The sequence below is a fragment of the Epargyreus clarus genome, unplaced genomic scaffold, assembly GCF_041222505.1.
Source record: "Epargyreus clarus isolate Ecla_fem2 unplaced genomic scaffold, WU_Ecla_fem_2.2 ptg000011l, whole genome shotgun sequence".
Classification (NCBI taxonomy): domain Eukaryota; kingdom Metazoa; phylum Arthropoda; class Insecta; order Lepidoptera; family Hesperiidae; genus Epargyreus; species Epargyreus clarus.
This window is the reverse complement of record NW_027332219.1, coordinates 1,992,520-2,016,822: the sequence shown is the minus strand read 5'-3', so window position 1 is coordinate 2,016,822 and position 24,303 is coordinate 1,992,520. Positions and strand designations below refer to the sequence as shown.

The 24,303-nt window shown below is 33.4% G+C and overlaps 1 protein-coding gene and 1 long non-coding RNA gene across 3 annotated transcripts in view; one reads left to right on the top strand and one right to left on the bottom strand.

Moving 5' to 3' along the window:
• Pu (GTP cyclohydrolase punch) overlaps positions 1-17,581 on the top strand; it is a 46,660-nt gene extending 29,079 nt beyond the window's left edge. Inside the window, exons 2-7 of one of the 2 annotated variants that reach the window (XM_073077729.1) lie at positions 9,135-9,412; positions 13,139-13,246; positions 13,946-14,047; positions 14,806-14,971; positions 16,621-16,737; positions 17,192-17,581. In XM_073077729.1, coding sequence (XP_072933830.1) covers positions 9,148-9,412; positions 13,139-13,246; positions 13,946-14,047; positions 14,806-14,971; positions 16,621-16,737; positions 17,192-17,321 — 888 coding nt within the window. In that variant the 5' untranslated portion in view covers positions 9,135-9,147 and the 3' untranslated portion in view covers positions 17,322-17,581. The remainder of the gene's footprint in view (positions 1-9,134; positions 9,413-13,138; positions 13,247-13,945; positions 14,048-14,805; positions 14,972-16,620; positions 16,738-17,191) is intronic. The other variant, XM_073077730.1, reaches the window with a different exon arrangement.
• On the bottom strand, positions 4,777-6,144 carry LOC140745709 (uncharacterized). Its single transcript, XR_012102694.1, has 3 exons — positions 5,440-6,144; positions 4,972-5,144; positions 4,777-4,818 (listed from the first exon to the last, which is right to left on the bottom strand). It is a non-coding gene; the product is annotated as an uncharacterized LOC140745709 (long non-coding RNA).
• Positions 17,582-24,303: the final 6,722 nt, after the last annotated feature.

Here is a 24,303-nt window from a genome sequence, read left to right as displayed (position 1 = left end):
ATACTTTTTGCTAGTAATAATTACTGACTACGTTTTATGTTCGTTGAATCCATAGACAAGGTAACGAAATTGGTCTATTAGTCTATGCATAAATAATTTAATTTTGTTTTTTATAAAAATAACAGACGGACAAACGATTGATTCTATATAGGTTCCGTTTTTTTGTGGTATGACTCCGGCGGCACCACCGTCACATCTATTTCTGCCTAACAGCAGCAGTTAAACGCTGCTGTTCTGGTTTGAAGGGTGTGGTAATGGAGACAAACTTTTCCGATGCGTACCAGCTTAGTTTCCTCAGCGTTGCATCTGTGGCCAATCTCAGGTAGGAATCTAATCCTATCTAGGATTGATAACAGCCACTAATCATCAGGTCTGCTACTCTTATATTATAAAAAAAAAAACTTTATTATCATAGATTAGTAAAGATACTTCGCCGCCCTGACATTGAATGAAGCCACAAACGACTTACTAGTAAGTTATTTTTTAAATTCTTGACAAATAAAAACATTTTTAGAGAAAATTTGCGAATAAATAACTAACACTGCGTAATTTATATAATAAATAAATATTTATTCAAATATTTTAGGGACATTTTAGCACGGAGACGTGGCAAAACTTTTTTACGCAACTATTCCATTTCTCAAAACTGGGTACATTTTCTTGTTAGGAGTGAGTAATCTTTACTAATCTATGTTTATTGTATACGGTATCAAATATAATAGAAATAGGTTTAGTAGTGCCAAAGCCAAACAACGAAGAACACCTTCTAAATTCAAATTTACATTCAAATTGCGCGCGGTAACGTAATCGGATGGAATTCGTTCGGAATTCAAAACGAATTCGAATTAGGAACTCGATATTTACATCTCATTCGTGGTAAAAGTATGGTGATCTACTTTCCATAGTTCACTTTCTATTTATAGAATGAAATAGGCATAGAATTAAATTATACTTAAGCTTATTAAAACAATTTTATAAAAATATTCCAGGTTACATAATAGACGATAGAATACTGTATTGTATTATTTTGAGTTCAGAAAAATATAATTTTTTCAATAATTATCTGTCTGAGAAAGATATGAAGTCTAAAAATATGGATTAACGAGTAATAAAAAATAAGAAAAAAAAAACATTTTTAAATACAAAGATGAATAAAAGAAAGAAAAATTTAAACCACTGTTACCTACAAACTCAATTTGGAAAATATTAAAAAAAAATGAAAAATATAGGGCCAGAAATCCATAAAAAATATGACCCAAGGCACTAATCTAACGATACCTCATTTTTAAGAATTTAAAAAAGGAAAACAAATTTTAAGTTACAAGCGGTCACAAAGTATCATACATACACACATACATACATACTAACATGATTTAGGAAAAAAATCTGGGACGACTGTACACAAAAAAAATGATAAATCATCATTATTGAGGATAAACTTGTTCAACCAGTACATAAATCTAAATTTAAATAAAACCCGTTTTATTCAAAAATCAGAGGTCACGTGAATTCAGCAAAAAACTAAAATAAACTTGTATTTATATGCACATAAACTTCGCAAGGATAACATCCCTGATAAGATGTTTTGAATGTTACTTCCTATATAAAAGAACTATATACTATTGATATAATCTTATATATAAAACGAGCTTTTACCCGCGGTTTCGCTCGCGTTACGAAGTAATATTTTCATCCCCTATTTTATCTTTATTTTGTTTAGTATAGGAATACAGTTGTTATATCCTCAAAATTGTCCTCTATATTTTTACAGGTACATCAATAGTATTAAAAGATATAATCTTTTGTGGTTCTTATAACAACAGTGTTAAGCTGCTGTGTTCTGGCTTGAAGGGTGTGGTAAGGGAGACATACTTTTCCGAGGCGTTCCAGCTTAGTCCTCATGTGTAGCAGCGCATCTGTGGCCGACCTCAGGTAGGACTTCTATCTGGGGTTGATTATAGATATCCATAGTAGTGGCCAATTATCACCAGGTGGACTGCGAGCCAGTTTGTTACGACTTTTAAAAAAAATGTCGAATTTATTTTGAAGATATTTCAAGTTTCTAACGGCCAAACTCTTCTGATAAAGACAGGCCATAGGTTATAGGCCATAGAGTGATAGAGCACATGAACTGTAATTCGCTATGATATAAGCATAGTGACTAACAGGCAAGATATAACAAAATGGAAGCTTTTTTATTAAAATTTAGCAATGAAATTTGTAAGTAACAAAGTGTATAGTCGCAGATGGTAAGTGGCTACTGCCGCCCATGGACATCTGTACCCTTACCATGAGTATTTACGTTTTGACAAATATGATATGAATGAATCAGCGCCCCTAGCGGATTGTGTCAGAACTTGGAAATTGTATGGGCCAATACGTAAACAAATACCAAAACAGTCATATTTATCAAAACGTAAAAACTCATGGTAAGGGTACTGTAATGAACCCCAGATTTCTTTAAACCATAGAAGGAAACAAGTATGCAGTCCAGATGTTATTAAGTTTACTACCGCCACTATTAGTCACTTGTAACCTCAGATAAGATAACATTTCTATCTAAGGTCAGCCGCTGTGTTGCTACCTTAGAATTAACTTGGAACGCCTCGAATAAGTATGTCTTCATTACCACACCCTTCAAACCAGAACACAGCAGCGCTTAACACTGCTGTTATAACAGAAATAGATGTTACGGTAGTGCTCTTAGGGCCGTATTAATAAACAGATCTCAAGTTTGAGATCTAACTCAAGTGCCATCTTAAGTTCGTTATCGTATTAATAAACAAAACTTAAGTGCCAAACATTAAACGCGCTCTCACTTGAGATCTGTCATCGCATTCGCTAATTAATAAATCAAACTCACTCTCAAGTAGCCTCTTGAGATGCGTTCTGAGATGGTATTAGCTGAGTGTAGTCGGACCTTGACTTGAGACGACGTTTACGTATAGCCGCGAAATGGATTTTGAAAATATTTTCGACGAAATAGATTATTACGATTATTATGAATGATTACGATAATATCGATGATCGCTTTAGTTCTCGGTTACCGAAAATTTATTTAAGGGACGCTCAAAATCCTTTTTAAATGCCTATAAATAAATTTCAAAAAAGGTATAGATTCTATTTACACTTCTCTTTCACAGTATCACTCATTTTTATATTAATTTATATCTTGATTCAACTTCATAATTTAGCTATTAGGATTTAAATTTTTATGTTGTATTTTTTTAATTGAATGGATTTTTTTAAATTAATTGTAATGAAATTATTTTATTTTTTATTCTTTCTCACGTTTTATCCAGGATTGGTTGATTTAATTAAGATTGCAATTGTAATTAATATATATATATATATATATATTTTATAATATAAGAGTAGCAGACGAGCATGCAGTCCACCTGATGGTAAGTGGCTACTGCCGCCCATGGACATCTGTAATCAACCCCAGATAGGATTAAATATTCCTACCTAACATGTAGTTTTGTAAAAAGGAATAAAAATATTTTTAGAACAGCCAAGGAAATTTATCTTAAAAATACAAGAAATCCTGACGGACTGGTTTTTCCTGACCCACCACGTACATCCCTGCTCCTAAATAATGCATACAGCATGTGTATAAAAATGTATAATAGACTGCCTGATACTTTTAAAAATGTACCGGAAAAATTGTTTAAGTTAAAACTTAAAAAATTCTTATTAGAACATAACTTTTATGACATTCGTGAATTTATGACATTTAATATAAATTAGTTAACATTTAATATAGTAATAATATATAATGTAATGTTAAATCTTTGTTGAATTAATTGTATCTAATTATAATGAAATTGAATTGTAATATTAAAATATTAGATTAAGAAGACAATTATGTATTAATTAAAATTTTGCATACCTCTAAGAGGTGTAATATAGAGGATAATTTTATGATATAACAACTGTATACCTATATTAAGCAAAATAAATGATTTGATTTGATTTACCTGAGGTCGGCCACAGATGCGCCGCTACCCCTGAGGACTAAACTGGAACGCCTCGAAAAAGTCTGTCTCCCTTACCACACCCTTCAAACTGGAACACAGCAGCGCCTAACACCGCTGTTATTAGGTAGACATAGGGGTGGCGGTGGTGCCGCCTGAGTCGAACCACAAAGGGTTCTACCACCTTCAAAATATATTTAAACTCTTAGAATGTACTTCTGTAATGTATTTTTTGTATATCTTATTATTCAATACATACAAAGTTTAACCAAATGTGTAAGGTAAGGCTGGTATGTGTCAAAAATAATACAAATATAATTTTATAAACAATATATTACACAAAACTGTTTCTAGTATTACAATTATAAAAAATAGTTCCTTTTCAAAGTAGATTTAAATTTTAAATTACTCAGCTTTACCTGAAAGAGAAAAACCAGAAATGCTTTATAATATAACCTAATTATATAAAATAGGAAACTTATTAAATTCTATTATTCCAAATGTAGCTTTAATTCATAATATAGTTCTAAAAAAAATAAAATGAAATTCCTTATAATATAATCTTTTATATTAAATAGGAGATTTATTATTACTTAAAATGTAACTCTAAATTATAATACCAAATATAGGTTTTAAAATATATACCTATTGTATCTTCTCTGTTTTTATTGAATATAATAATAATGTTATAAGTAAATTACAGCTAATACCTAATACAATCATTTTTCTAACATTGAGGCAGCAGGCGGAGGCAAAGATGGTGAACAGGGTGGAGTGCTAGGCTTGATTATAACTTTTTTCCTTTTCTTTTGTATCATTAAGCGCGGCGTAACAGTCATTTCTAAAATAAAAAATAATATTAGTAATGCAGTCTGAAATATTACTAATTATTGTATAACATTAACTAACGCATAGCTAACTATATTTATATGTAGAGCAGTACTTCAAATAGTTAGATATGTAGAGTAACTTTTAAAACATTTAAAATACATACCTGATACAGTGTCGGAATCATCATCAGCACTAACAAGGAGCCCTGGAGTCAGCTACGAAAACATCTAGATTAATTTCTGCGTCACTGGTAGAAGGGCCGCCTCCATTTGACAATGTTTTCACATTGTTGTTGCTTTAGGTCATCCACAACCGCATTAGTTGTTTACTCGTATCCTACAACATTATCATAAATATAAAATCATGCCATTTTATCAAATACAAGTCATTTGTATGTATAAGTTTCTGTTCATTCTAAATTAATAAGAGTATAGTAGCTCTGTAGGGAAGTTAACCTATACTACAGGTTTTTTACCCAATTTAGGCAGTTGACGATACTGAATTAAAATAAACGATTATTATAAAGACTACTCTGAGAAGATTGCAATTGTACTGATGCTTCATGAAATAAAGAATTATTATTATTTGGTTTAATGTTATTGATAAACATGAAAAATAGATAAGTACTTACTTGACGGGGTATGTGGGAGCTGGCATTATATTCACTAGCAATTTTATACCATGCAGAGTTCTTCTGTTGCGAATAATATCCGTCAATTTTAATACACTCCACTACACTATTATATGAAAACGTTTTTTCCACTTCCCTGAATATGTGTTTCTTATTCATTTCCATAATAAAACAGTCCAACTAATGTAAATACAGCTAAATAATTCGCACTTCACAACCAACTCATAACAAATAACAATGGAACAACAGTAAACAAACTAATGACGCGACGCGTTTTGTTCATAGTAACAGTATCTGAAATCGAACTCGTAATACTTTTTTCCGAAAAATATTGCACGTGAAATCATTTACTTTTTATTTAGTATACGATTTAAAAAGGATTTGTCATTTTTATAAATATATTTAATGAGATATTTCACTACATTAAACATTTTATTGCATTAGAGAAGGAGCGGAACCGAAACGCTGCATGACGTGATTGTAATGTTCAACTCTCATTCATTCATAGCTGTCATTTTAAAAAATATTTTTAATCTGTTCTACTGTTTCGAATGAGATGCTTCTCTTGAGACCGGTATCAAATGATACGCACTTGATACACATTTATTAATTAGCGACGCTCTCAAGTCGCTGATCGCAACTTAAGAGCGACTCAGTTGATACGAACTTAAGATTGATATTGAGATCCATCTATTAATACGGCCCTTAGAGTCAAACCCGGTAGAGTTCTACTATATTTTAAAGTCAAAATATTGTCAATTTTTTTTAAACTTATTTTGAATAGAAAAAAATGATTTTAAAAATTATGAGCCGACATATTTTTATTACAATTCCGGTAGGTTTTGCGGAAATAATCTGTGATTTCAACCAAGATATCATATCCGTCCGTAATGAAATAACGAAAATCGCACTCAATAGTAACACGGAAATGGCCTTACGAGTGACCTCAACGTTTATAGTGCATTTTGAATGTACATTCATACGATAATTGGATCGACTTTGCTCCGTTTTTCTCTTCTTTTTTTAACAACTTTGTACTTGAATTGATTTCTATAAGCTTTAGCTGTTACTATCCCACTGCTGTGCTCGAGTGTCTAAGAGTATGGTTCTAGCCATAGTCCATCGTGCTGGCCAAATGTTAATTAGTAACTTCACACATTTGAAAAGTTTTATAGAACTCTCAGGTCTGTAGGTTTGCGTTATTGCGTGTTAATTATAAATAAATTTTATTTTTATTAACTTATTTAACGATTTTATTATATTATTTAACGATTTTGACAATTCTAATTGTCACTGTCATCTATTTTTGGGTTTGACAAATATTTAAAAAATGTAGTTTTTCGAGCATTTACGAATGGTTTCTCTGCACTTATACCTCGATTTCGTGTTGTTTTTGCACCACTGCATTGCACTGCACATGTCGGCATTGTTCCGCGCAAATTACACCATGTCAACCATTAAATGGCTGACAGAAGTGTCAGCCGTTTAAGTCATTTAATGGCTTCCTTTAATTACAAGGCGGTGAGACATCTATACTTATCTATGAAATAGGTATGTCTCATTCTTTGCCAAAAGGGCTTGACGGGTTTTATCATATGAGGAATCGTTAGATTCATCTAACCTAAAAGACATAAGCCATATTTTATTATAAGCATCCGGGATTTTTAAATAAAAAAATCTCTAGTTTCTATTCCAATCATAATTAAATCAAATTGCACTTCTTAAAGTAACGACCATAAGAAGCGACCTCGTATGTACAAACGAATATGGTTATTAATCTAACTAAACCTTGATCTACTCAGGGCATGATGTTTTTGACCTTAACAAAGGATAACTAGATCGACGGATTAATATCAACGCACTTTGAGAACACCTGTCCTAATGACAGATGTCAAAGGTGACAGATAACCGGAAATGATATTGACATAGATAATGTAGATTGAAAAGAATGTCTATGGTTATCTTTATATTATTTCGCGTCCGTGTTTGTATTTTTAAAAGTCAAAAATTAGTTGACGGTTTTATTTGCAATTTTTAAATAACGTTGCATTTCTATATAAGAGTGTTTTTTTAATATTTTTTATTCCCAAAGTTGTATTTGTGGGAAAAAAGAAATTTAATCATTACGTAAATTTAAAGAAAAATAACTATTATGTCCGACTTATATTCCCTTATGAATAAATTATATACCCGTATGACATACCTTATGACAACAAAAAATATAGAAGTAAAAACAAAATTAATATAAAAGTCATAGATTAGTAAAGATTACTCACTCCTAACAAGAAAATGTACCCAGTTTTGAGAATTGAAATAGTTGCGTAAAAAAGTTTTGCCACGTCTCGGTGCTAAAATGTCCCTAAAATATTTGAAATTATTATTATAAATTATTTAATTATCATGTAAATTACGCAGTATTAGTTATTTATTCGTAAATTTTCTCTAAAAATGTTTTTATTTGTCAAGAATTCAAAAAAAGAACTTACTATAATAAGCCATTTGCGGCTTCATTCAATTTCAAGGCGGCGAAGTAACTTTACTAATCTATGATAAAAGTATAAAATGATATAATACAATGTATGAAATAATTAAAACATCTTTACTGATATAATTGTAAGAATTGAATTATGCATACTGATAAAAATAACTATAAGATAATGCAGTAAATGATAAAGACAGCTGCAGAATACAAAAACAATATTGACATTAAAATAAATATACGTGACGTCACGTCATCAACCCAATATTGTCCCACTGCTGGGCACGGGTCTCCTCTCATAATGAGAAGGATTAGGCCATAGTCCACCGCGCAGGCCAAGTGCGTATTGGTAGACTTCACATACCTTTGAGTTTTTTTTTCATAAATCTTTCGGGTATGCTGGTTTCCTCCCAATGTTTTCCTTCACCGTTTAGCAAGTGATAATTAATTTCTAATACGCACATAACTTTGAAAAAATCAGGCGTGCCTAGGATTTGAACCTCGGACCCCTCGTTCGAGAGGCCGAGTTTCTAAACCATTAGGCTATCACTGCTTTTAAATAAATAATATTATTGAACTTGAACTTTCAACCAGTATACCATAGATTAGTAAAGATTACTCACTCCTAACTAGAAAATGTGCCCAGTTTTGAGAATTGAAATAGTTGCATAAGAAAGTTTTGCCACGTCTCCGTGCTAAAATATCCCTAAAATATTTGAAATATTTTTTTATTTATTATGTAAATTACGCAGTATTAGTTATTTATTCGTAAATTTTCTCTAAAAATGTTTTTATTTGTCAAGAATTTAAAAAAAGAACTTACGATAATAAGCCATTTGTGGCTTCACTCAATTTCAAGGCGGCGAAGTATCTTTACTAATCTATGCAGTATACACGCTTATCCATATGAGATAGCAATCGTTAAAGAAATTGCGTAAACCTAAACATCAGACGTAATTAAATCGATTATCGATACACATGCGACCACTTGACACGACATGTGTTGAGACATTGTCGCAGTTCAATTACTTTTAATTAATAAGGGCTGGAAATTAATCGACGGGGGGTTATCTGAATGCAGAAACAATGGAGATAACTCGAGGTCAACACTTCAATTACATTTGTATATCAATCTCAGTAGCGCGCCACAATCCGTACGTAACGCACATCACTACTAGACAACAAAATAGAAATAAAATTTAAATTTCGAATTTAGAATTTATGGCAAGATGGCAACGGTGAATGGAAAGGATTTGAACGAACAACCAGCGGTCCCGCCATCTTCGCTGATTCGCCGAGTGAGTTCCCGTTCGATTCGAAATTCGATTTCTGAAGACAAAGAGAATGGTGTGGATAACGTTGTTGTGAAAGGGTCCTTCGTGAGCAAGTACAAAAAAGCGCCTGAAGCGCTTAAGAATTTTCATCTGAACGACGCTGAAAGCGAACTCGAGGTCCCGGGAACGCCAATGACGCCGCGCACTTCGACAACGCCCGGTTTGTTCTTTTTTAGCTTTTATGTATAAAAAATCTTCCGTATGTTTGTGTCCGCATAACACTTAAAATTGCCGAGAAATTGTCTTGAAATACACGACATTTCTTTTCTAGGTAATACTGTTTTTATAGTACTTTTTATCCTGAAATTAACACGGGAACATCAGATTGTGCTATAGCGAAGCAAGACCGATTTGTGTTACTTTTTGTATAAAAATTAAAGTCCGCGAAATTTTCTACAATGTTGCGTTTATACATGGAAATTCGTATGTTAAAATTCCCACAGGAATATGATACAACGCCACAGCAAAGCGTAGCGCTGTTTAGCTGTTTTATTTGAAATTTGCAGATGTTCGAAATATGAAACTATTCTTTTTCGTATTATAGTGTAGTCATATTTAATTTTTCGTTTAACATTCGTATCAAATTTGCAGACGTTCCAAATTCGAAATTATATTTTTTGTGTGCTAAGATTAGCACTTACCTGTTTTTCCTGTTTGCAATGTATCTATGCAGTAAATATTGTATCTTTTCAACCGTGAAAAATATTATCACGCAATTAGCCGTACGCTTAACAAAGTTTACCTTTTTATCTTAAGTGCATACTTATATGCTATGCATATATTTTTACTATGATACTGAAATATTGATATATATATATATATATGAGGTTATCTGTACATAGTACATTTTTATACTTCTCGGTAATTGTTTTTCCGTTCATTTCCGTTACATTGATAAGGGTATCGAATGTAATAGTTCACTTAAGAAGGTACTCCCTTACCTTATGACTTATATATAGTGTTACCTATATTCTGGTTTATAAGCCAACAAAGGAAACAGAGGAAATTGTCTTAACAGAGGAAAATTTTAAATGTGTATCTATTAGAGGTCGAGAGGTGTCCCTGTGACAGACGGACAGACAGTGTTGGCTTAGTAATAGGGTTCCGTATTTACACTATGGGTACGGAACCCTAAAAATGTTATGAGGGCTTTTATAAAGATAACTAATAAAACATTCGACTCGTGTCTTTAAATTATTTTTGTTTATACAATTATTTTTTGTAGATAAAATTTTATTTTTCTAATCAGGGCTATTATGTAAGAACCTATTATGTGACAAATGGTGTATTATCACTGTTATTAGTAATATTATTATTTATACAATATGTAGCTTAAAGATGATTTTTACTTTTAAAATTATCTTTGAGTTATTCATGTTACGATATTATATTTTGTCGATTTCAGTGAAAAAGTAAAACAGATTTTGTCAAACACAAACGTAGTATTGTTAATACAGTTACAATAATAAATCTTATTAATTATTCATTAAAATATTAAAAGATGTTCTGAGTCTGTTGAAGTTAAATGTCTTGTTTTATCGCCTTCGAGGGACGAGTAATAAAATCCGAGCGATGAATTTTCATTGCTTGCGAACAACAGTGTTTATCCATCCAGTACTGTTATTGCCACTACTAGCGATTACTACTACTACTACTACTACTACTACTACTACTAGTAATAGACGATAGTAGATGATGGTAAAACCAGTATTGTTCGACCGAGGATATACCAGGTACTATTGATGGTAGAACCCTCTGTGGTTCGACTCCGGTGGCACCACCGCCACTTCTATTTGTGCCTAATAACTGCAGTGTTAAGCGCTGTTGTGTTCTGGTTTGAAGAGTGTAGTAAGGGAGATATAGTTATCCGAGGCGTTCTAGCTTCGTCCTCAAGGGTAGCGGCGCAACTGTGGCCGACCTCAGATAGTATCTAATCCTATTAGAGGTCGATTGCACACGTCCATGAGCGGCAGTAGCCACTTACCATCAGGTGGACTGCATGCCGAAACTAAAGATGCGCCACATGCTTGTGAAACTTCGTCAAACAGTTACAAATTTAAACGTGTGGATAGAACGTTTGGCTTGGTTTGTTTAGGCCTGGCAGTTACAAAGATGACCTTTTTAGTCCTCAGGGAGGTAATGCAATATATATAAAACCAGCTGATGGATTTTCATATTTTGGTGTTAACATTTTTTTCATTTATTCGATAAAGAAGACTTACCAAAGAACAACATTTAAAATCTACCAAACTGTAGGCCAGTTTGTTGGCAGTTACAAAGATAACCATTTTCCCTTGAGGAAGTCAGATACAAAAGGCATTTATTTTGAAATCATAAGTAAACATACATTGAATTTAATTTATTTGCGGATATTTATCATAAATAATACACTTATTTTATTACACAAGGGCGTCTAAAAATATATATCAATAATAATTAATTCCTTGATTGCAACTTTGTCAAGAACATAATAATCGTTAATAATTACTTTTATTATAATGATATGTTCATGCTTTTATAATAAGATAAAGTAGCTAAAGAAAGATTTAAATGTATGTAAGTTATATATTCAGCTTCGTAAATGTTTGAGTCCGAAACTAAAGATGCGCCACATGCTTGTGAAACTTCGTCAAACAGTTACAAATTTAAACGTGTGGATAGAACGTTTGGCTTGGTTTGTCTAGGCTTGGCGATCATGAGTGTCGGTTTTTTAGCAAATCAAAAGGAATTTGCAAGCGCTTGTGATGCGTCCACACATTTGTGGGTTTGTAGAGGTGATATGAAATATATTTATTATGTTTAGATCTTTTTTTTAACGAGGGGGAAACCTTCAAAAGGTAGCCGACGACGTGGGAGCGACGTCGAGTGTTATGTGGGATTATTACCGCACCAAAACCCCCCGGTGCCCGTCCTCATCGCTTGTTGGAGAACTCCGGGATCTCCGACGGAACGCAACCGGAGTCCTCCAAGCGCGATGCCCCGATCGGGCTCTGCCATGGGAGAGCAGTTTTTGCTCCTCCCACTCCATCTGTTCACGACGGTATGCGACCACACATACCGCCGTCCTTCCCGGGGTCGCTTACTGGACGGTTCGAGCTCCCACTCTTGCCGCCCGCAACCCCGGAAGCCCCCTTTTAGTCGCCTCTTACGACAGGCAGGGGATACCGTAGCCCTATTCTAGTCCCGAAACTACAGGGACAATTATGTTTAGACCTACACTGCATTACAGATTGTCAGTAACAATATTTTTTCTTATACTATGTATGGCAGCATTACATGCAAATTTGAATGACTGACTATGGGAATTCACACCAATATCACAAGGTTTTTGTTATCATTATACCATTTAGGACAATAGTGGTCATTGTTGTGTGTGTATGTATGTACGTATGTGTGTATGAGTTAAGTGTGAGTACTAAGAAAATGAAGGGCATAGAACAATTACATGCAGGCTCTATCACAAAGGACGTAAGGATGCAACGATATATCGAAGGTTCGATAACATATCGACGATACGATATTATTAAAAATATCGATATTTATATCGTATCAACATGTTTTAATAACCAATTTTAGGCTGTTGATGGTGGTAAGGTTGTGATATTATCGATATAAATATTGATATTTATTTCGATAATTACATAAATTCTCTGGAGTATCCGGATAAATGTCGGTTTGACGCGCAAAGGCTCCGGGTTCGATTGCGGGCCAGACAGACATCTGAATGATGAATTTAGATTATACCTACTGGGTCTGGGTGTTTGTGTATTTGTCTGTGTGTGTTCATGGCAGCCACGACATAGGGAATCCCAGTGTGGGGCTGTATAAAGCGTCTGTACAAAAAATCTAATAGATGTACCTATAACCTCACTTTTCCTTGTTCCAGGCCACGAGAATTGTACCTTCCACCATGACTTGGAGCTAGACCACCGACCACCCACCAGGGAGGCACTCCTTCCAGACATGGCCAGCTCCTACAAACTGTTGCTTACAGGTAAACCAGGAATAAAAAATGTGTATACTTATATAATAAGAAGCTTCTTTAGCGTAATACTTTAAGGTATTTTTTCGAAAGAAAAATTAATAGAGCAAGTAGTCAATACATGAAAGTTAATACTACCAAAAATACACATTTCAATTTAAATAAAGTTTTACAAAACTTACAACTAACATTGCAGAACATTACCCTCCAGAAATTTTCTCTATTAGCTTTTTTAATATTTAACAAAAAATATTCATATACCTATATGTATGTCATAGATTAGTATAGATACTTCGCCGCCTTGAAATTGAATGAAGCCACAAAAGGCTTATTTTAGTAAGTTCTTTTTTTGAATTCTTGACAAATAAAAACGTTTTTAGAGAAAACTTACGAATAAATAACTAATACTGCGTAATTTACGTAATAAATAAATAATTATTTCAAATATTTTAGGGACATTTTAGCACGGAGACGTGGCAAAACTTTTTTACGCAACTATTTCAATATTTTCAATTCTCAAAACTGGGTACATTTTCTTGTTAGGAGTGAGTAATCTTTAGTAATCTATGATGTATGTAATAATAATATTTTATATCTAAACGCGCTGGTTACAATTAAAATGAAATCATTAATGATACACCCTGGTTTATTTTCCTAAGAGCGTTAAAAATATAACTGTCTTAAATGCACACTTATTTTTTTCAATTTCAGGATTAGGAGAGGATCCCGAAAGGCAGGGTCTGCTTAAAACCCCAGAGAGAGCAGCTAAGGCTATGTTATTCTTCACTAAGGGTTACGACCAGAGCTTAGAAGGTAAGATTGACTTATAGAAACTAATAAAACTTAATATGTATCTGAGAAATACTTTAGTTGCACTTAAATAAAATACAAACAACCTTTTTGAGATCTAACAAAGTATCACACTTTCTACACTTTCTACACACTAGGATTCCCTGTGTCGTGGGTGCCATGGACACACACATAGACAAATACACAAACACCCAGACCCAGAAACAGAAATCTAAATTCATCATTTAGATATCTGTCTGGCCGGGGATCGAACCCGGGACCCTTTGCACGTCAGACCGGTATGGTGACCGCTCCGCCACGCGGGTCGTCATAAAAGTATCAAATGGTACTTTATTAGATCTCAAAAATTCGTTGCTAATGCAACGACAACAACAGTAAGGATAATATTATTATGATATAAAAAATATATTTGTCTGTGCGATCCAACGAATCCAAAATACATTAAAAACTATTTAGTTAAATCAATAAATATAATGTTAACTAAGTATAGTCACTAGTTATTGAGCTAGTCCACTGTAAATATAGAAATGAATCGCGTCGCCATAGTAAACTGTATGCAACTTCAGAGCGGACTTGCAGTTTGGAGCTGACTATATGTCTCTAAATAACAAATAGATCTTACAAAAACCAATTAAAAATTAAAGAAAATAGAGTATTTTAAAACATATGCATTTTTGTTTCATAAATAGCAACAATATATATATATTTGTCCTTTCCTGACAAAACTACCACAAAAATTGATAACTAATCTTCTGTTACAGAGGTCCTAAACAATGCGATTTTCGACGAAGATACAGACGAGATGGTGGTCGTGAAAGACATAGAAATGTTCTCGATGTGCGAACACCATCTCGTGCCCTTCTACGGCAAGGTGTCCATCGGGTATCTGCCGCAGGGCAAGATTCTGGGGCTCAGCAAGTTGGCTAGGTAAGGGTTTATAGCCAACATCATAACCAACCTCAACGCCAATACGAACACATCGCCAATATAAACACCATTGGTAATACAATATTATCACCAATACAAGTAGCATCAGTCACACGAATGCTAACAAAGCCAATACATACAATATTAGGAAAACCAACAGCATTACCAACCCCAACGCCAATACCAACACATCGCCAATGTAAACACCATTGGTAATACAATATTATCACTAATAAAAACACTATCAATAACACCAATGCTAAGATCAATGCCAATACATACCACCGATACCGGTGTTGGTGTTGCTAGTGTCGTATCACCATCGCCAATAAAAGTAGTATTATCAATTCCAACACCAACGTCAATACCAACATCTTCGCCAATGCATCATCAGTAACGTCACACCAATACCACCAGCAACAGAAATGCCAACATCAAAGCCAATGCAAGTAGTGTTATCAATACCTACACCAACACCAATACCAACACCATGGCCAATACAAACACCATCACCAACACCAATGCCAACACTAATGTCAATAGTAACGCCTTTGCCAGTATTAAAATCAACTCCATTATTTGAGACAGCATAAGGAAATCAATAAATTTTTAGTACTAGATTATCGCAACCATTTAATATTACTTTACATTTCATACATATTGAAATAAGTATCTCGATTTTAATATTCTGCGATAAATAGACCGTTTCGGAGAGACATAAAACTTTACTTCAGATAACTTCATTATCGCAATCGTCATTTCATACGAATCTAATATGAATCTTAAAATCCAAAAGTGAACGCGTATATAAAAACTGGTCTAACTGGTGAAAACTGGTAAGAACTGGTAAAAAAGTGATTCTACAAAAACTGGATTAAACATTGAATAGTGATCGAAGACTTAAATACACTTATTTTTGCGAAAATGACATTTTAATCCGATGATTTGAAACAATTCCAGTTCCGTCATACATATTTATGAGATACATTTTTTAACAATTTAAATAAAACGTGAATTATTTAATTGGTTGTCCGTAATTTCATTAATATTTATGAGACATTTATTATCTGTGAACAATTCTATTTGAATTCGATTAATTTAAATCTTTCCTAGATCCATATTCTCTGGTAGAAGCATATATTTTGATAATTTAATTTTAATTTGAATTATTTGCATGTAATATTTCAGAATCTTTGTTTACTCAGGCATACTTAATAGCCATTTGAATTTGAATAATTTAAGTCGACTCACATTCCAGAATTTATATTTGAAGGCCATATTTTTGTACAACTCCTTTACAATTTGAATCATGTCCAAATCGTAGCTTTGATAGACACATTTGTGTATTAATGTCATTTAAATTTGAATAAACATCACTTCCAGAATCCACATAGCTTCCATTACAAAAAAGAACATTTTATTTAAATCAACTCCTTTTCATTTATTCTTTTATTAAACTCTTGAACAATTAGAACCATTGCATCTTAAATCATTTCAATTTTAATTTGAATTAAAGTTCCCTACTTTCCATTCTAAAAAAAATAATTTTATTTAAATCAATTCTCAATTCCTTTGCACCAACTAATATTCTTGAACAATTTGAGCTTCTTAACTCATTTCAATCCTAATTTAAACCATTTCTCTTCTAGAATCGTCGAGATCTTCTCCCGTCGCCTGCAAGTCCAGGAGCGCCTCACGAAGCAGATCGCTATCGCCGTCACCCAGGCAGTGAGACCAGCTGGTGTCGCTGTCGTTATTGAGGGAGTGTAAGTATTTATGGATAATAACTTTAATTTCAGAGAGGAATATCTCTTGAAAGAAGAGAATGAGATTGAGAGAAGAGATAGAAGTGATGAGAAAGAGGTGATTTATGTAATTGTTGCAAATGATCAGTAAAAGGTGGTAGAATCCTTCGCTGTTTGTCTGTGAAGATATACCTACAGACCTATTTAAGACTTATAACAGCAGTGGTGAGCGCTGTTGTATGATTTGACAAGTGTGTTAAGGTAAATATTTACAAGATGAGTTAGTCCGAGTTGGAAGGAAATCCAACTTAATCCAAACGCAAGTCTAAATTATCTTCGACGTCAGGTTAATATTATATGAGGGTAACCTATATGAGGTGAAATACAGTATCTATAGGTGGCAAGGACTGGTCATCAGATGGACTGCATGCTAAGTGGCTATAATAATCTTATAAAAAAACCCATCTGTCCACAGGCACATGTGCATGGTAATGCGAGGAGTCCAGAAGATAAACAGCAAGACGGTGACTTCAACGATGCTGGGCGTCTTCCGCGACGACCCGAAGACCAGGGAGGAGTTCCTCAACCTCGTACACTCCAAGTGAGGACGTTTCCTATCACGTTTCTGTTGATTCCCATCTTGTTTCTGTAAATTCCCATCTTGTTTTTGATTTGTATGCTCATCCTGGAACTTTTCATCTTATTGCTGTTAATTTGTATGTGTTTCTGAAAATTCCAATCTTGTTTTGAATTTTTATCCCGCTGGAAATTTCCATCTTATTTCTGTAAATCTTTGAAAGACTTGTTTCTCAAAATTCCCCTGTTTTCCATAAATTCCCATTTTAGTTTTTAAATTCCCATCTTCTTTCTTCATTGTTTCTGTGAATCCAGTCTTGTTTTAAGTATGTTCGTATTTCCATAGAATTTTTCCATTTTTCCTTATATCACTTCCAATATTAAAAATCACATGCTTTTTTCTTCATTTAATTCGTTCCTCTTCTTTAATCTCCTTTTTACTCCTATTTCAGTTCCTTTTTCATTCAACGTGTTTCATAAATTATTACATTCCTTTTAAATTGTTTCGTTACAATTTATTATTTAGAATAAGTTTTTTGTAACTCGAAGCAAATGATGTTTCGTTATTGTTTTGTTTTATGTAAACTGCACCAATTTTGCTTCTTTTGTTTTTGCTTGTTATGTTTTTAGTTTTAGTTAAAAATATCGAAAATATTATAAACATTTTAGAAATAATGTTAAAAAAAAAACAAAAAGTAATACAATTTAGTTGGATATTCAAAATGTTGGTGTAAATTACAAAATCACATTGACAACTTTCAGTGCCAAATTCAAAATTTCGAAATGCATAAATATTTTGTTCATTAGTATATTGGTGTATACTTATAATTATAGTTTTATACAGGGTGTAACGCAATGAGTGTTTATGGGTAGCAGAGAAGTAGAAGTCTGAAGTACATATTGATTTAAACTTCTTGTATGTTTTTTAAGTATTCCTGACAAGAAAATTATTTACGAGTACGTTTTCATAATTTAAAAATACAGATATTGTTGGAAAAGTTTAACGATAAAAAAATCGAAAATAAAACCAAATTTATTATGATTTATTGTCCTTAATTAATGAAATACTCCACTTTTACCTCATAAAACCCTATAATAGTGTCCGATTCACCAATGTACATCTTTTAATCAAGAATTATTTATTAATTATTGAGGATTTTAATTGAAACATCATGGATGTTAAAGCAATTTGTATTGAAGCCTTCTAACTCTCTCACTGATATTCTCAACGTTACACCTCGTTAAATCAATATAATACTGCCTTAACTATAATTTAGTTGAATTTTAATATTTTTAATAAGTTTTGCTATATGTTTATCCATCGCTTGGTATAAATAGATTATTGTTTGAGACAATAATTCGGAGAAATAATTTATTTTTAAACATTTTGGGAAATTCGATAATATATCTATTGCCCAAATTATCGTGTTTTCCAAAAATATATAGCTTAATGTTTTAGTACAAATGTTATTTTATGGATTGTTAAAAATTAGGCTATTTTCGGACCAACGCAAAAATGTCAGGCCGTTATGGCTGACGCCTGACATTTTTGCTATTTTTTCATATATTTCTAGCAATTTTACCTATTTTTTTAAATGTTATTCCCTGACGATGCCTTAAAATGTGTATATTATACAATTTTATATGTTAATATTATTATACTGTATAATTAGACACATCCTTAATTTACAAATAAAGGTTTTATTTTAAGTTATATGCGATTTTCTTTTTACCTTTTGGTTGTTTTTATTTTCCACACAATACAGCGACACCTATTTAATGAAGAATTAAAATTATTATACGTTCTTAATATTATTGAAATAAGCACTATAACATATTATTACGTTTTGATTTGATTAAATTACTCTAAACAAAATAATTCTACAAACCACATGACGATATTCCATATTATTATTATTTCTGGTGTCCATAATACACCCTAGTATAAAGTGAACGTAGAAAAATGTTCAAAATTGTATTGCTACTATACGAATTGGCAATAGTTTTAAAAAATACATGAATGAAATACATAAGTTAATTTAACCATTCAAGAAACTATATTGTAAAAAGCTTTATTTCGGCAGCTTTCCTTTAATCATAGCTAAGGACACATTTCATAAAGCTACTATTTTAATAATAAAACAAAAATTAAATAAATTAAATAAATTACAAACCAAAGTCATTATTTTTAAACTAAAACATTTATTTTTAAACATCATGTAGCAGTCGTTCTGTCTCTTTCACTTCCTTAGTTTGTACACAGATATCCAAGATCGAAATAGGGACCAAATGCATCGGAATAAGGATTTTTACATCGGAATTAGGTTTTTCTGACTTGGTTCGTATTTATTTTAAATACAAATTAAAAACAATATTTAATCGTAAAATATCGAGTCTATTTCAAGAGAGAAGAACAGATAATAAAGCTTGTGATAAAATTATCTAGTCGGTGAAAAGAAGAGAAAAGTGAAAAGTTTATGAGATTCGTCGACGAAAAAATAGGACCTCCTACTTGAATTTTTTTTCTCATAAAATCAAAACACCTCTGTACTAATATACACTTGATGTTACTGCGGTTAAAACAATAATCAGTAAAATATTTTCAAAAATCTTATTATGAGCTTAAGGCCTAAATGGATCACAGTCAGTCTCAAATCAAATATTCGAAATTCTCGAAATTTTTGTTTCCGCCATATGCCCATTTGGCAATTTTGTTACTATGCCAATTTTGTTACTATTTGGCCCTTTTTGCCAAAAATCGCGACCGGTACAAACTATTTCACACAAATATTTACATCATGACACGTAATTTATTCGTTTATTTTCCTGTAAATTTCAATAATTCCGTAGTTACTCGCACAAAAAAGCTATATTCACGACTAGGAAAACATATTAATATAGATAATACTTGTAAATTAATACCGTATATAGAATAGACAGGATAAACTAGAAATAGTAATTTGCTCACATAGAAAGCAACGCCATCTGTGGAAACGCACAGAAACTAAATGGTCGTAGATCATTGAACATAAGTGATGATTGAATAGTGTAGATCATTGTTTCTTACATGAAATCAGAGATGGCGTTATGTTCTCTAAGTAGACCTTTAGACTAGTATCACTGTTATAGTCCGCGCAAAACTGATAGTCCGGTCTGAATATACAAATGAATCACGTCGCCATAGCAAATTGTATGACTACATCTGCTCGCAACAACTTCAAAGCGGACTAGCAGTTTGGCGCGGACTATAATAACTTTTGTAAATATTGGTACCGTACTATATTATTTCATAGTGAAAAGTACTGGTTGGTAGACTTCATACAACTTTGAGAACTTTTTTAAAGAACACTTTCCACACCCACAGCCTTACATTACGGTTTCATGTGTCGTGGTATGAATGCACACAAAGACAAATACACAAACACCTACACCCGTCACAGATACTTATATTCATCGTTTTGATATTTTTATGGCCGGGGTCGAACCTGGGACCCTCTGTGCGTCAAACCGGTATGGTGACCTAAAGCCACAGACCTGTATTTGGTGCCTAAAGCCTTCCAGTACGAAATTCTCGTATATAGAATTCCCTAAGGCCCGTGAAAACAAATATTTGAGCAAAGACTCACACATTTGAACACATATTTGTTTAATTTTTTTAACTTGTCAATCATGTCATGATCTCCTTGCAACTGGACGCATGTGCAGCAACTGCGCATGTGCAGCAAGCTCCGCACATATTTCAAGTTTGAAAGCTTTGATGATGATTGATGTGTGACGACTGATGATTGGTGTGCGCTCGAAAAACCGACACGAAACGTCAAAGAGCAAATATTTGAAGCAAGCTTTGAACAAATACTCAAATACCCGTGCTTCATTGAGTTCAAATATGTGTCATATGTTTGTGCTATATCTGACACGGGCCTAAGATCCTTTCCTTAAAAGTATTTTTCTTCTGTGTTCAACTATACAAAGGTTGACATTTGAGGTCGAATTCAAAGACCTAAATTCAATTTTTTTTGCTTTTTCACATGTTTTATTCATCATCATCAACAACCCATTACTGTCCAGTGGGACAGTAATGGGTTGTTGATGACCCATGCCCAGCAGTGGCTGGGCACGGGTCCTCTCAGAGTGAGAAGGATTAGGCCATAGTCCACCGCGCTGGCCAAGTGCGTATTGATAGACTTCATATACCTTTGATTTTTTTTTATAAATCTCTCAGATATTCAGGTTTCCTCACGATATTTTCCTTCACCGTTTAACAAGCGACAATTAATTTCTAATACGCACATAAATTAAAAAAAGTCAGAGGTGCCTGGGATTTGAACCTCGGACCCCTCGATCGAGAGGCCGAGTTTCTTAACCGCTAGACTATCACTGCCACATAAGAAACATGTTTTATTACAATGAAATAATAAATGAGCACAAAAGCCATCTAATCGTATGAGATTACTATTACCACTCTAATGACTGTCGCTTCATATTTATTCAGCCGGCATGAAACCCTTCCACAGGAACGCCCTTCAAACAAAATTTAGTGGGACCATGATACCTCCCCGATCGAACTATGTATCTTTAAATCTAATCTGGGAATGAAAGGTGGTAGAACCCTTTCTGGTTCGACTCCTCACCTATTTCTGTTAACCAGCAGTGTTAAACGCTACTGTGTTCTGATTTGAAGGGTGTGGTAAGGGAGACGTACTTTTCTGAGGCGTTCCAGCGTAGTCCCTAGGGATAGCGGCGCATCTGTGGCCGATCAGGTAGTAATTTCTAATTCTATCTGGGGTTGATTACAGATGTCCATGGCAGTAGTCACTTACCATCAGGTGGACTGCATGCTCGTCTGCTACTATATTATAAAAAATAATGAGCTCACATATAGTTTCAATCAAAATATGAGCAATAATAACTTATAACTAATAGTTATATAGATACCCTGTGACTTAGTAACTAAAGTTTCCTTTTCAGGAGTCCAGAACGTCTGTCGAGTCTTCACGCTGTAATCGGGAATAATTCCTGGAAAAAATCTCAACTGTGAACATATAAATAATGCATATCTATTAATAATGATTGTATTACAAATATGACAAATGGAAAATGTAAAAAAATAACAAAATTATAACTATACCACATATGACATAGACAAACATAAAAAAAATATATATATACTTAACATAGATTCATAGATAAGTATAGATATCTCACCACCTTGTAATTGAAGGAAGCCATTAAATGGCTTTAACGGCTGACAAATGTGTCAGCCCTTTAATGGCTGTCATGGTGTAATTTACGCGGAACAATGCCGACATGTGCAGTTAGATGGTGCAAAAACACGAAATCGAAGAAAAAGTTGCTGAGAAATATCGTTTCATTCGTACATGATCTAAAAACTACGTTTTTTAAATATTTTTCAAACACGAAAATAGATGACAGTGACAATTTCAATTGTCAAAACTGGTTACATTTTATTGTTAGGAGTGAGTAATCTTTACTAATCTATGCATAGATTATGTAAAATATATATTCGAAATAGAAAAATAACAAATATTTATGTGTTATAAAATAAAAATACATATACAAATAAATAATATTCTTGTTCTATTCTTATAACATTAAAGAGATTGAATTATATCTTCGTTTATTGATATTAATTAGAAATTAATTATCACTTGCTTAAACGGTGAAGGAAAACATCGTGAGGAAACCTGCATACCTGAGAGATTTATAAAAAAAAAAAAAATCTTTAAGGTATGTGAAGTCTACCAATACGCACTTGGCCAGCGCGGTGGACTATGGCCTAATCCTTCTCATTCAGAGAGGAGACCCGTGCCCAGCAGTGGGACAGTAATGGGTTGATGATGATATTGATATTGATAATTTCCCGTTGAAACCTTATACGAGACATTTAACTAGGTATCGTCAACAACCCATTACCACAGTAGAAATATGGAACAGTATGGAAACTCCCTACAAAGCGTTCGAAACGGCACACTCACACAAACATACGTATCGACGAGACCCCTTTTTTTTTGTTGATGAGGGGGAAACCTTCAAAAGGTACCCGACGCCATGGGAGTGACGCCGGGTTATGTGGGATTTTTACCGCACTAAAACCCCCCCGGTGGCCGTCCTCAGCGTTTGGTGGAGAACTCCGGGATCTCCAACGGAACACAGCCGGAGTCCTCGCTTGCTTGACGGTTTTGAGCTCCCACTCTTGCCGCCCGCAACCCCGAAAGCCCCTTTTAGTCGCCTCTTACGACAGGCAGGGGATACCGTAGCCCTATACTGATCCCGGTACTACAGGGACAGTCGACGATACCCCTAAGCGGTTTTCGCAGTGCTGCAGTAGCGAGTGTCGCATCAAAACGAGTGGTCACGTTGCTATTTGTTTACGATTAATTTCCGCGATCTTTTTAAAAATGCCACAAGCGTATTGCGTGGTAGACGGCTGTTTGAATTCGGCTTCATCAAAACCAGAGTTATCATTTTTTTAATTCATTTTTATGTTTATTCATTTCATTTATTGCTTTCATTTTTATTCATTTGTATGCTTCCGCCAAAACTCGTAAAAGGTTACGCCGTAATTAATAACAAATTAAAGATCTACAAAAAATCAAAGTAAGTTGCATCAAATTTACGCTGTTTTTCGTATTTAAAAGTATAATAATAATAATTATCGTATTTTGCTGGGATTTTACCGTGAAATTACCTTCTTATGTCATTTGTAAACTGCGTAGTTATTGTAATTCGATTGATTTATCATAATAGGACAGTAAATGCTAAAATGGAAATAAACAACACTATTATTAAAAAATAATATAGTGACAACCCTATTACTCATTGGAGTGTGGGTAATTATTTTATCAACTAGGCTTAGTTTCCATACTGTTTCATATTTGTACTGTGCCATTACTGTCCCACTGCTGGGTACAGGGTATCAGTGAGAATGCGTATTGGTAGATCACTCAAGCGCGTAACTTTAAGTTTAACCCTATACTTGACATTGTGCAC